This window comes from Triticum aestivum, chromosome 4B (assembly GCF_018294505.1).
Source record: "Triticum aestivum cultivar Chinese Spring chromosome 4B, IWGSC CS RefSeq v2.1, whole genome shotgun sequence".
In the NCBI taxonomy this organism is placed as follows: domain Eukaryota; kingdom Viridiplantae; phylum Streptophyta; class Magnoliopsida; order Poales; family Poaceae; genus Triticum; species Triticum aestivum.
The window spans coordinates 467,167,724-467,181,525 of record NC_057804.1 but is presented as its reverse complement, the minus strand read 5'-3'; the positions used below and the strand labels follow the sequence as shown (position 1 = coordinate 467,181,525).

Genomic DNA, 13,802 nt, shown 5'->3' with positions numbered 1-13,802 from the left:
GTCTTGCAGTACTTGCGTAGTGATTCATGTTTTTCTTTTCGCTTCGAGTTCTACTGAGGTTAACAAACTGGAGCATCATTTTCTACCCAAGGATTACTTTCTTTTCCTGATTATTATTGGAAATGAAAGCTGAATGTTTCTTCTCCCAGTATCTGATCCTGATTAATATTCGCAAGGCCTTTGACTCCGGGAGTATTTGCTTGACCTCCTGCGGAGGCGTGGCTTCCCTAGCAAATTTCGGGAGTGGATTGCGGCTCTCTTTTGTTCCTCATCTTCGAGGGTTCTCTTGAATGGGGTAGCCGGCTCTCCCATCAAGCATGGCCAAGGGCTTCGGCAGGGGAACCCCATCTCTCCTCTCCTTTTTGTCATTGCCATCGACCCTTTGAAGCAAATCCTCGACACGGCAACTAGGAAAGGCCTTTTGCACAAGATTCGTGGGAGAGGGGTCATCATGCGTACCTCTCTTTACGCGGACGATGCGGCTGTGTTTGTTGCGCCCATCAAAAGAGATGTGGACAACCTGGCGAACATTCTGAGGGGATTCGGGGACGTCACCGGTATGTGCACTAACTTCCATAAGAGCTCAATGGTGCCCATTAGATGTGGCAACCTCGACTTGGACCGCATAACCCATGGGCTGGGCTGCCGGCTATTAGGGCTGCCTTTCCGCTCCGTTATTTGGGGCTACCGCTGTCGATTTGGAGGCTGAAGCTTGCTGATCTTCAATTCTTAGTGGATAAAGTGGCGAGTAGATTGACAACATATGAGGGCCAAAACATCACCACCATTGGACGCGCGGCGCTCGTCAAGTCGGTTCTCGCTTCCCAAGTCATCTACTTCATCACACCGCTTGTCATACAAACCACCATCCTGCAAAACATTGACAAACTCGAGCGGGCATTCCTTTAGTCGGGATCGGATAAGATAACTGGGGCAAAGTGCAAGGTCAATTGGGACACTGTCAGTAGGCCGTTTGACTATGGTGGGCTTGGGGTCCTAAACACCTTCAAGTTCGCGCGGGCCTTGCGTCTGCGATGGCCTTGGTATGAGTGGAAGGAGCCCACAAAGCTGTGGGTTGGAGGTGGGAACCCGTGTGATGCGGATGACCTAAATTTTTTCTACGCATGTACCACCATCACGGTTGGCAATGGTGCGCGGACACCTCTTTGGGACTCTCCTTGGCTTCTGGGTCGCAAGCCCAGAGACATCGCTCCGCTCATTTATGAGGCTTCCTCGCGGAAGCGCTGGAAGGTGCGGGAGGCCCTCAAGGAGAGCGCGTGGATTCTCAAAATCAGGCCACCTACACCGGCCTCCATTGAGCATGTTTCACAACTCTTCACCCTATGGACGCTGCTCCAAGAGGTCCACCTTGATGAGCTTGCCGGCGATGACATCCTTTGGAAGCACACGGCTTCCGGGAACTACTCCGCGGCCTCCGCGTACAGGGCGCAGTTTTTGGGCTTGGTCCTCTCCCCCATGGACCAAATGGTTTGGAAGGTTTGGACCCCTCCGAAAGTCAAGTTCTTTGCTTGGCTCGCGCTTCAAGATAGGATCTGGACTGCAGACATATTGCAGAGGCGAGGCTGGCCAAACTGTGGCCCTTGTCCCTTGTGCAGAGGGGTGCAGGAGTGCGGTCCCCATCTATTCTTCAGATGCCGCTTCACCCTCAGGCTCTGGAACATGGTGATTCAGAAGCTCTGCATCCACGACGTGGACACGTCCGCATGGCACTTGTACGACTCCATCAAGGAATGGTGGGCGAGTTTGAGCGCCGAGGGCACCGCCAACCGAAAAGTGAAGGCTTCGATAACCATGTTGGTTTCATGGGTGATCTGGAATGAGCGTAATGCAAGGGTGTTTAGACATAAGTGTGCCCCTCCGCATGTCTTGCTAAACAATGTGATCGAAGAGTCCAACCTTTGGGTTAAAGCCGAGGCGAAAAATTTAGGGTCTTTCTTATTGCGAGAGTAATTGCCATGCCGTTTCTTGGCACTGTGTTGTAACAAACTCTTTCTCCTCCTCATTTAATATATGAGGCAAATCTTTTGCCTCCGTTTAAAAAAAACAGATGGATGCTCTCGCACGTAGTAATATAGCATCTTGTCAAACCAATGCATTCGCACGCAGTAACATTTCCCATTGACAATGTGTCTTTCTGGCTTGGAAGCCTTATTCCAAACTTATACATCAAGCAGGGTCAATATACATACTGCTGGAGTATTTGACGAACTGCAACGCTGCATTCCGTCAGGTTCCAACCAACCATAGCAAAGCATGAATGCTCGTGATCAGATAAAAAGCACAACCACAGGCACAGCTTACGGAGGAGGCCTTATGCCCATCCCATGCTATTTACCTTTCGTGTGCTCGTATTGCTACTCACTCGGCGGCGATGCCGCCGCCGGCGAGGGCAACAGGGTGGCCGAAGTGGATAGCGGCTCGTGGACGACGGTGCTGGTGGAGAAGAAGATTGGTTGGCCGCTCAGCCGCAGCATCACAGCTCCAAGGACCTCCGTCAGCAGCTTCTTGAACTCGGCTTCTTCAACCGCCTTCCCGTCGCCGGCGTCCGCCACCTTGAGCGCCTCGTCCACCACGGCGTCCACCTGCGCCACGTTTCAGGATCGTCGATCAAAACGATGTTCATTCTCCAGTAAACATCATGGTCTTGTTTGTGCCGGCTGAAACAAAACTAGTGTCAGTACCTGAGCAACAGCGCCATGAGGTGGTAAGCTTGCTGCATCGGCCATCTTATCGAGTGCGACTCGCAGGTGCTCCTTGCCCTTGGGCGCCTTCTTCCTGTGCTCTGCCGGCACGTCCCTCCACACAGAATCCAGCAGCTACACCATCATAGATCATCAGTGTTGCCGATAACACCACGGTCTCGTGGTCACTCTCTGGATTTGATCGTGTACCTTGTCCAGCTCGAACTTGTTTCCCAGCAGCCTCCTGACGCCGCTCCCGTCGAAGGTGTTCTCGGTGTGCGCAACGATCACGTGCCGCTCCTGAAGCTGATCCGCCACGCTGCCCAGGAGCTTCTTCAGCTGCTCAAAGAAGACGTCCCGGGACGACGGTTGCTCGAGCTCATCGGCGGAGAGCTGCTGCAATGCCGGCTCTACCACGTTCTCTACCACCTGCCAGTGTCGTACAAACCTTACATATCTATGTTCACACATCCGACAAGAACAATGGCTAGGACTAAGGAGTGTTCATTCGTTCACTTACCCAAGGGTCAGCAGCCGGGGGCATGCCGTGGTCGACGCCGAGCTGCTGGACAGCAGCTAGCAGGCATTGCCGGAGAGAGAGGTCTCCAGACACAACCTGTGAGAAGATGGCAGCGACTGCCGGCTCATACCTTGGGCTGGACACGAAGTCCCTGAGGTCCTCGCCGTCGATGCGCAGTATCACGATCGGGTCCTTCTTGAGCCCGGCCGCCATGCCGAGGAGAATGTCGGACAGTACCTCCTGGAACTCTGCCCTGCTTACACCCTCTTGGTTCCCGTGACCATGAGTGAACTCACTCATAGCCTGTACATCAATCAGGTTTGCGATACGTGTAAGAAAACAGAAATGTACTTATATGTACAGCAGAAGATATCCATGCAATTTAGAGTGTGAACAGAGCAAACAAAATAAGCCAGTATGGACTTCTATTAGAAAAAAAAAAAATCGGTGCGGTCTCTATTGAGGATCCTCTCTGAATTTGAACTTGGCGACTTAGATTATGGGAGTTCATCGTATATCTGTCTTACAGAAAAAGGAATTTTATGTTTAGCATACATCTTTAGAGAGAAAAAATAGTTTAAGAAACTCAAAGTCAGGGCAGTCTCCTTCCATGTTCATGTCCAAGTGTCTATCCTGTCTGAAGTTGGACCTGGCAGCTAACTGAGATCATGTGAATTCAGGCAGAAAATGGTCTTTCAGCGGCAGAAATGTTTTGTCTGAACCTGCTGGACTAATTAATCTTACCAATTTAAGAAGAGATTGACGGGATCTGTAGTAAATGGTCGAGGTGACGAGGATGAGAAAAACTGATAAAGGCTCTGATGTTGATGTTTTAGGTTCTGCCCCCAAACCACCAATGGCGTGCCTGAACTCGGGTTCAGGGCATCTCGACACGGACTTGTGCGCAAACCCGCATCCCGCATTGAATTCAAAAAATCTTCACCGGCTAAAGCTTTTAGTGTAGGCGATTGGATAGCGAAAAGGATTTCGACTTCAAACGTAGGATCATCGTCTGCTAAGTATACCAGCCAGCAACCATAACTTTTCTATCCTCTTGTTCGATATCCTGTGTCTCTGTATGGCCCATAGAACGTTGCTGTCGTCTTTTCAGGGTATCCGACTGAAGTCACTACATGTGATAAATATTATTGCGAGAACTCGTGCATGTGATGTGTCTCATAAATATCATTGCAAGAATTAATGCAATTATTTGTAGGGAAGCATATTGGAAATGGGACCTTAACTTGTTAGGGCATGTACAATGGTTCTATCTTAGCAATGCCACGTAGGATAAATGATGAGGTGGAGGAGAGAGAAATCATAAGAGAAGGCTTGTCTTCTCTTAATTAAGAGAAGGCAAGAGATGATCTCTTAGCACAATATGTCTCACCATATTTTTAGGAATAACTAGTTATTGAAGATAAGGCTAAGAGATGATCCATTGTAGACATGTTTTTTTGTCATCTCTAAATTACATGCAAGATTTAAGATAAGACCGTTTTATCAACCATTGTACATGCCCTTACTCCCTCTGTAATTAAACAAATATAAGAGCGTTTAGATCACTACACACAAAAAAAGGTTAATTTTTTTAGATCTAGCTAGTTAAATTAACGAAAGCACATTGCATGCTTAAAAGAAAAGGGTAAAAATACCGAAGAGCTATTACATCTTTCGAGCAAAAAGCAAAATATACACCCACACACACCTGCCACGAACTGAGGTTGTGTTTTACATTGAGGTGGATTGCAGTAATCCCGCTATTTTAACCAGTTTTTCACTATTTCTTGTTTGTCTGACAAAACTTTTCTGTTTCTGCAGTTATTTTGAACAACATATTATAAAGAGTTCAACACATCGTAGTACACTTACTGTAAAGTGGCAAATAAAAAGAATTCATGCAACACATGCATTTTCCTTTCAGTTAGACAAAGGACAGAAATAGCGGTTCGAATTTCGCTGAAATTCAGCCAAAATCTGAATTCTGCCGGGGCTGGGCGTGAGTGCATGCAGGTGTAAGTTTCGGACAGAAACCTTGCTGTGGAGTTTCATGTGCCAAGCGCCGAACTGAGCACACACCACCAAGCAGAAACTCGTATGCTTGCTCTGGGATCATGGCCCCTTAAGCTATGAGATCATGGCTGCCAGCAAAGACTAGCTATCTGCCTGGTGCAGTAGCCATAGCGCATCACTTAGTACGTACGTACCTCGGAGTAGATGTGGTCGGCGTTGGGCGAGGAGCCCTGCGCGGGCAGGCCGAGCGACGCGCCGATGTCGGCCACGGCGGGCTGCAGCTCCCGCACGGACAGCCTGCCGTCCCCGTCGGCGTCGAGCTGCCGGAACTTGCTCTCCGCGAACATGCCGAACGCCTCCCTGTCCTCCACCAGCTCCCGTATCCCGGACCCGTCCACCACCACCTTGGCCTGATCCTCCTCCTTCTCCCCGCCGCCGCCGCCGGCACCGCCACCTCCGCCCTGCTTCGCCTTCCTCCACCCGAACCAGCTCCTCTCCATTTGCTATATATATGGATGGACTGACCGCCGCACCGAGGAAAAGTTGCAGCCCCCCTTTCCCACGCGCGGCTACAGGACAGGAGGATCGGGAAGCTCCCGGTCGCTTTGCGTCTTGGCGTTTGGTTCTGCTGCTTCTGCGCGCGGGAGAGGGACGCGGGAGGGAATAAAAGCGGCCGGCCGGGGAAATGTTTGGCGCTGTCGGCGGCTGGATAACGCGCGTGCGCCGGACACGTACGCGCGGCAGCCACTTGTTCTCCCCCGGACGGATTTGTTTGTGCTTCCCGAACGTAATCTCGCGCGCTCGTGCGACGGCACCGTGGGATCGCGGCGGCGACGACGACGCACGCGGCGCAGCGCACTGCATGGTTGGAATTCGCCGGGGTATATATATTCCCATGGGCTGTCGCGCACGCATTCTCGATCTCCGTATGATTAATATTGTTATCCTCCATAAAAGAATATAAGAGCGGCTACATTTTTATATTTCTTTACTGAGGGAGTACTTTGTTAGATCCATTGGATCGGAGTAGGCTAGTAATCCGGTAAACCTACCTTCTCCAGCGGTTGATGAACTCGAGCCGGAGGCCATCGTGGAGAGGGCGATGGTGGCGACGGGGATGTGTGGGCAGTGGCTGTGGTGTTGTGGAGCTTCCCATCGCTCTCCGGCTTTCCTCCATCGGTCAGGTTATGGAGGTGGGCGGCTGTTCTATTTTGGCGTGCGTGCCCTAGTGGCCCCCACCTCCCTCTTATAGCCGGCGCGACAGGGGCCCACAACCCAGTTGGGTTGGGCTCCCCCGATCAGGGAGCGAGTCAACGGTACAATGGGCCTTTGGGCCCATTGATGGAGAGATCAATACTAACATATTTGTCTTAAATTTATCTAGATACAAATGTTTTGAATCGGTCCTCCGCTCATAAATATAACATGTTCTAAGTTTTTTGTGAATTTGAGTGTATATAAACTTATTTTAGTGTGTTTGTTCACTTGATTCGATCCGTATGTACTTCATATTAAAATATTCAAAACATCTTATATGTAAGGAAGTAGTATTTTCATGTGAAAGGGTCGGGCTTTTTGCTTGTTTATTATTCCGAGCTAGATAGATAGATAGAAAGAAAGGATCGATGGGGAGAGCTTTTTGTTTGGATGTGGCTCCTTCTCCGGTGGGAGAAGGCATCTGTCATGGTCGGTGCAGGTCTCCATCGTCGTGGCCGGGCATGATGGCCAAAAGCGACGACGACCGGCCGGCCAGCCGTCGGTGTCGACCTGTGGCTTGGCTGTGCGCAGCTGCAAAAGAATGGAGTTTTCCTTGGGCGGGATAACGAAGTCTTTGACAAAGGATCGAGCTAGCTAGGACTAGGAGAAGGAAAAAGAACGTGTCGACCTCTCTTGGCATTTCCCCTGCTTTAGCAATCGACATCTGCTCGAGATCATTTACAGTAGCTTCTAAGCAACGGCCAAGAAGATACTACTGGCCTTTTACTCACCTAGCCTCTAGGTGCACAAGTTTTTAAGTACTCCCTCTGATTCAAAATAAGCATCGCAGTTTTGAACTAGCCGCGACATCTTTTATGGACCGAAGGTAGCATTACAGAACAACGTTTCCTTGTTAAAGCAACCAACCTCCCTAGGTAGTCCCTCTGTTTCGGTGTCGTGGTTTTAGTTCAACTTTGAATGGATTACACGCAGCAAGTTTTGCTGTTTATATGAGTTCCATGTCTTCGCGAAACATCAATGGAACTCCCCCGCAAAAAAAGAAGAAGAAACAAAGATCAGTGTATCTGATCAATGTTATATCAACGATCAATCACTAGGGTAGTAGGCATCATCTGTGCTTTCATGGATTCAGAAAAGACATCCAAGTGTGTTGCTAAAGCTCTCCCCTTCTCTGCTTTCAGTTTTTTTCTACCAATCATTCACACACCGACACACGTGTCAGCATTGTGAAGCATACAGGCGGACTCCATTGTTCGTTTCGCTTGCCGCAAAAGCTTCCACAAGTGCTGCTGTTGGCTAACACTAAACTTTACTTCTGGTGCTTAGCTACCTGCTGCTTTTGTCATGGTTGTTCTCTAGCACTAGGCCAAGCCACCGGCCTATCAACTTTGGGCATACCTATTTTCTTGACATGTGTACAGCACAATCAACTACACTATATCCTTTTTGAGTAGCCATTTCCAACAAGTTCCAAGAACATGCACAACATCCTTTTCCAACAAGAAGTTCTAATGTTGTAAGTAAGAAACAAGAAGAATGTTGATTATGCAGTAGCCGATTGCAGACTCTAGACAGACACGAGGCATGACCAGAATCAAGCTAGATGCATTCGTAGGTCGTAGCACATGCCAACAATCTGTATATACACATGCCCGGTGATATTTACAACTTCCAGGCACATAAACAGGCCAGCGAGAGCCACAGGAAAGAAGAAAGGAACGGGTGATAATAACTCTGAAACAGAAGGACCAATTGGACGACCAACAGATATTCTCTCCACCAAACAACATGACAACCTAATAAAACTCAAAAAACAGGAGCAACAACACCATGCGCCAATAAAACAATGGCTTGCAGCTAAGTTTCATGCGGGGCCCTCGGCGGCGGCACGCCTCCTTAGCTTGGCACGTGTCACGCGGATGGTCTCCTCCATGACCGTCTCCTCCTCTAGTGCAGGGTCAACCTCTTCTGCGCCCTCCACAGCAACGTTGGCCTCGTCGATCGCCATGTCGTCCGATACTTCGGCTTCAGGGGCAGGCTGGGCCTTAGGCTCGGGCCTTGGCACAACGGCTTCAGCGGCTGGAGCCGGCACTAGCTCCGCGGCAGGCTTCGCCTCACTTTTCTTTGTCTTCTCATCGGGTTTTGTTGTGGGCGCAGCAGCCGCGGCGGGTTTCGTGGATGCCGCTGGACCACCTTTTGCTGATGCTTGACGCTTGAACTTGGGGGAAATGGGCTTGGTCTCTTGAGCTTGCTGTGCCATTGCTGCTTGCCGTGCAGCAATAGATGCAGCTCTGTGCATAACAGGCTGCGCTTGCCTTTGTGGTTGCTGCTGCTGTACCTGTGGTTGTGGTTGTGACTGCTGTGGTTCCTGAAGGAAATGAAAACATGATTTCAATATATAACTGCATTTGAGACTTTAATAGAAAGAACAGATGGATAACATGTTGACTCTTGAGAATTAGTTAATGCAACCAGTCTGGGACAAACAAGCCCCCCAAGACGCACAATTTTTTTTCTAAATTCAGCCCAAGTTTATTTAAAACCAATCTTCGGCCATATTGTAGAAACCTTCATTTCTTATGCATTAGATTGTACAACATGTGGAAGGAAAGTCCAGAACTCCAGATGGTGCGACTTTCTGAGTTTAACATTAGTAAATGAACTTATATTTAAAATAGAGGATTGAGTTACTACTTCAGCGCTTACTAAGGTTCCGTTTCATATTACAGTATATAATGATTTGAATGGGCCACTTCTAGATATCAGGGTATTTAGCTACCCGTTTCAGTTTTTAATCAATTTGCAAACGGGCATGTTTCTTTGTTACAGGACATATGAGATGAAATGCTAGAGAACAATATATATTTGTCAAACAAAGTGACAGATGTAATCATGTTTTATAGCAGTTCCAAATGAATCTTAAGATGTAATCATGTTTCAGGCAAGTGCCACCAGACGGTAGATGTGAAATTGTGAATCTTTTGAATACACAGGAGGATAAAATGCTGGCGTCTTACCACGGACAGTTTGCATTATGTAAAATCCTACCTAGTTTACAACTGAATATATTCCCGAGGAAAAAAGTGAAAATACATGACAAGAAGAATTCAATAACTGGTAAGTGATAATGCACAGTTACTTATATATCAGGTGTTCAGTACAAGCCAAGGTACAGTTTTTATATTGTTAAAGTAAAATACTGCCACTTGTGATTCTCCTGGTCCTTTCCTAGATCGCGATAACAAAATTACACAACACTTCAGGATCCAAATGAAATAATGATAGAACTCACAAAAAAAGCATCTTAAAGAGAGGCTTCAGAAATTTATCCTATGGCTCAAGAAGAGCTCATATGCTATCACAGCATATGATAGGTTTTTCATATGTCAAATGCATATGCGTAGTTCAGTATGCATTCATAGTACAGATGCTAGCAACATATACAAAGTTCTGCTGACTTAGCCATGCGCATTGTAATCAGCAACTCAGCATAGCTACTCATGTAGCTTTCTGCAGCACGTATTTAGATCACAGCAATTGTTTAGACTCAACGATGCTAATCCAAAAGAGACAAGATTTTTACATAGTTGTCCTGATCCAAAAGAGACTCATATTAAGTGTTCCTAAACTGCAATACATTACAGGGGTGCCGATCACTCGAGCCATCGGATTATTATCACGGGACAGAGATGACATACATCACAAATGTTAGCTGGAAATTTTAGAGGCCACCATATAACATGCAGAACTGCATCGTTTATCATGCAGTGTGCAAAGAGAAAAGGAGAAAGACCTAGCGAATCATAAAGGAGATTAAATGGTGCATTAACATCGCCAGGGTGAAAATACATCAATTGGTTCAATAGCTTTGACTGAAAGGACCATAATACAGTACACATGATTCGCACCTGAGGACGTTGTTGCTTTGATTTCTGGGATGGTGACTGTGACGCAACATACTTCAAAACATCAAAGAAGGTATTCTGTCCAACAGCAGCAACCTTCTGGACATAAACGACAACAACATCGCTGGCCCGAGCTCTCAACTCAAGCAAATTACGGTCAATTTCATTCTCATGCTGTGAAATGTATGGTTTAAAGAAAGTTCCATAAATGTAGGTAGTCCCCTGCAATGAAAGCACAGATCAGATAAATGTGCAGAGAAATATGCAAAATAGAAGTTGCAAGGGACAGATCGAGTACCTTTGTCCTGGGGTACCACAAGTATATAAAGAACAGCAGCTTTGCCTCTGAGTAAAATGGTAGCCTTCAACATGATAAAACTGATGTTAGGGACTTGTCCAAAGAGCTGATGAAAGAATGCAATCCTTGGTAGTCTTACCATGATATTGTTAAATCTCCAAACCTCTCCATAACCGTCATAAGGGCAACTAAAATCCTAGACACAAGAAACATAACAAAATTTGCAAATTATTCCCCTAGGCTAATGCTGTGAACTTGTAATCATATAACTGAAGGAGCCACCTTACCAGTACTGACACCAGAATATGAGTTGCTCGATCTCAGGTTTGTTCAGTTCAACAGTCTTGTAGCACTCGTATGCAGGATACGCATAGCCAAAAACCAGCCTGCATGTAAATTGTGCGTCAAACACCAAAACTAAAATGCAAGTATTTATTGACTACCACACGCTATAAACATAATATCCATGATTTATTATCAAGTTCTTTTCCACGTGATTTGACTTAGAAGAAGAAATTGTTTTATTTTACACTTTGATCCGCTTTACAATAATCCACAAAGTGGATCAATTAGCCATTTTGAAGATGCACTGAATTTGAGCTTCTCAGCATCCTTCAACGGACTGATTTTTCGAGGCACTTGCCTGAAAGAACACGAACAAACATGGCCTAATATGGAGGCAGATCTCGATAAAAGATGTCGGTGGGGGCAATGTTGGTTTACATTTGTGAGCTTGTTTCAAAACAAGCCTGAAAAGTGAGTTTGACATGAACTGGCAGAAATCAAAATTAAATCAACGTGCCAAGACAAGAATATTCAAAAAGAATAAATCTGTATAAGAATGTAAGCAAAGAGAACATTTGACCGTTGTGCAATGCATTGAAAAATTAATCCCATGCTCCTCGACCTTGAGGCAATAAACATGTAGCATAATAAATATTATAAACTTGTGAATGCGTCCGGCCCGTATTTCACGCCGGGGAAGCGGGTTGACAAATCGACAGGAAGCAAGGCATCTCCCGATTTGTTTTTTAAAAAAAGAAGCAAAATAGTACTCCGAGCCCTCTGAACGGGCACCAACCAGCAACCAATGCATTATGATTTGAAGAAAATGAGAAGAAAAGTGCATGCCCATGCCGCCTCGGATCAGTTTCTTTTCAAGCCCAAAATGACAAATTTGGCAGGACCACGTTTTCAAATTTCAAGATTCAAACGGAGGGGGGAGGCGACTGCTTACAGGAGGATCCTGGAGACGAAGCCGCCCATCATCTTGTCCGACCGACCGTCTGCGCGCACCCAGATCCAGAGCACAAGTCAGAGGACACCACCGGCGCCGGAAAGGGGACGGCGAGGAAAACCTGGGCGAAGAGGGATCTGGACGGAAGGCGGCCGGAGAAGCGACGGTGGAGACGGCCGTCCGGGTGCTCGCGCGCCTCCCCGCTCCTGCCTCTAGGGAGGTTATCCCTCCTGTGCCGCGGCTAAATATACCCGGAATGCGGTGGGACGGAATGCGGAGAGGGGGAGAGAGAGCCGGAGGGGAGGCGAGGAGAGGAGAGGAGAGCACGTTCGCCGTCGGCTCTTGGACTCTAACCACCCCGACGGACCCCTTCCCTTGCTGGGTCTCTGTTTCCTTATTTTATCAGGTCTATTGAGTGGATGGACCTGGGGACGTTTCTTTAAGCGTCCCCTGTCTCGCTCCCTTGGGTAACCGGGATTTCTTTTCTTTTCTTTTTATTTGTTGCCACATAAGCAGGAATTTTCAACGCTGTGTACTTTTTTATACATATAAACTCGTATAGTATATGCCACCGTACTTCATTCCCCTTATCCGGCCGTTAGCAGTCGGCCTCTTCGCAACGCAGAAACTCTCCAGGAGGGATGGTTTAAACTCTGTCGAAATCAAGAACAGGTAAAAAAATTCTTTCAAAAGAAAATGTCGTTTTGGTTGTGCGTCAGGTGAGGTGATAATTGGGTCGTTTTACTTCGAGTGCAGCATAATAATGGATATCATGCCTTGATGATTCTCTCCGGTAATCATTCTCGCAATTATTCAGATGAGGTTCGGTTCTGTTCTTGAGACGACGGTACTACCGACATAAAGCAATTTTCATCGAGTGAGGCGTTGCATAGGATCCAAGCAACACAACACAGCACAGGCTCCGTCGACATGACATGCAGGTGAGCCCATGTAGGCGTAGGTGCATGTGCTTTGCCTTTAACCTGCACTGCAAAAAGGCTAAAAAGCGCCACTCACCGGAGTGGCAAAGTGGTTAAGCGAGCGGGGCGGAGCGGGTAGGGTGAAGAGAGCGCTTTGGGGGCACGGCGCAGATCCGTGCGGTGAGCTTCTTGTGCCTGCGTCGGTGGAATCTGGAATGACAGCCGCGCGCGTGGATCGGACAGGCAGCAGAGGGACACACCGGTGGTTGGCGGTCGATCTGGCTGCACACCGCGCACGTACGTGCCGGGAGGGAGGGACGTGACCACTGGTCCGGACGCGCGCCCGGGCCGCAACGTGGCCATGCATGCATGGTGGCCTGCCTAGGGCCTCTTTGATTCGTAGGATTTTGAAAACGTAGGAATAGGAAAAGTGTAGGGTTGGAGTGGCATGCCCATTTAAATCCTATAGAATTAGCAATGATTGTTTGATGCCACGGGAAAAACAAAAGAATTGTAAAAAAAGGTTGGAGTGGATGTTAAATTTCCTATGAAATGTAGTACAAAAGATTTCATAGGAAAAATTCCTATGGGATACAATCCTATGAATCAAATGACCAATATAGGAAAAAATCCTAAGGACTTCAATCCTTCAGAAATTTTATAAAATTCCTTTGAATCAAAGAAGCCCGAGTAGTAGCAGGAGGAGGAAGGAGTACGTGCTCCCTCCACTTTCTCACTGTGCGTGCACATGCGCGCTTCACATCGCCGGTCAGATCCCGGCGGCACCATCAATATGTTATATGTACCGTCTCTTCCGGGCGTTGCGTGCGCGCGCGAGCGGCTGGGATGATCTGTTGGTGGTGAGGGAAATGTGGTTGTTGGTCGATCGATCGGTCGAGATAGTAGTAGCTAATCTATCGACCTGGAGGCTTGAATATGCAGGGCAACCAATGCGGCTCAAGAGGATGCACGTGACCACGTTTCCGTGT

General features: G+C 47.6%; 2 protein-coding genes across 2 annotated transcripts; both read right to left on the bottom strand.

Moving 5' to 3' along the window:
- Window positions 1-2,100: 2,100 nt before the first annotated feature.
- LOC123092756 (uncharacterized) lies at window positions 2,101-6,068 on the bottom strand. The gene is made up of 5 exons (XM_044514578.1): window positions 5,430-6,068; window positions 3,223-3,525; window positions 2,913-3,131; window positions 2,703-2,837; window positions 2,101-2,603 (listed from the first exon to the last, which is right to left on the bottom strand). The coding sequence occupies exons 1-5, from the start codon at window positions 5,733-5,735 to the stop codon at window positions 2,376-2,378; spliced, it is 1,191 nt and encodes a 396-aa protein (XP_044370513.1). The 5' UTR covers window positions 5,736-6,068; the 3' UTR covers window positions 2,101-2,375.
- A 1,970-nt stretch (window positions 6,069-8,038) lies between these two features.
- LOC123092755 (putative HVA22-like protein g) lies at window positions 8,039-12,297 on the bottom strand. Its single transcript, XM_044514577.1, has 7 exons — window positions 12,015-12,297; window positions 11,894-11,942; window positions 10,944-11,042; window positions 10,796-10,852; window positions 10,657-10,720; window positions 10,362-10,580; window positions 8,039-8,821 (listed from the first exon to the last, which is right to left on the bottom strand). The coding sequence occupies exons 2-7, from the start codon at window positions 11,923-11,925 to the stop codon at window positions 8,318-8,320; spliced, it is 975 nt and encodes a 324-aa protein (XP_044370512.1). The 5' UTR covers window positions 11,926-11,942; window positions 12,015-12,297; the 3' UTR covers window positions 8,039-8,317.
- Window positions 12,298-13,802: the final 1,505 nt, after the last annotated feature.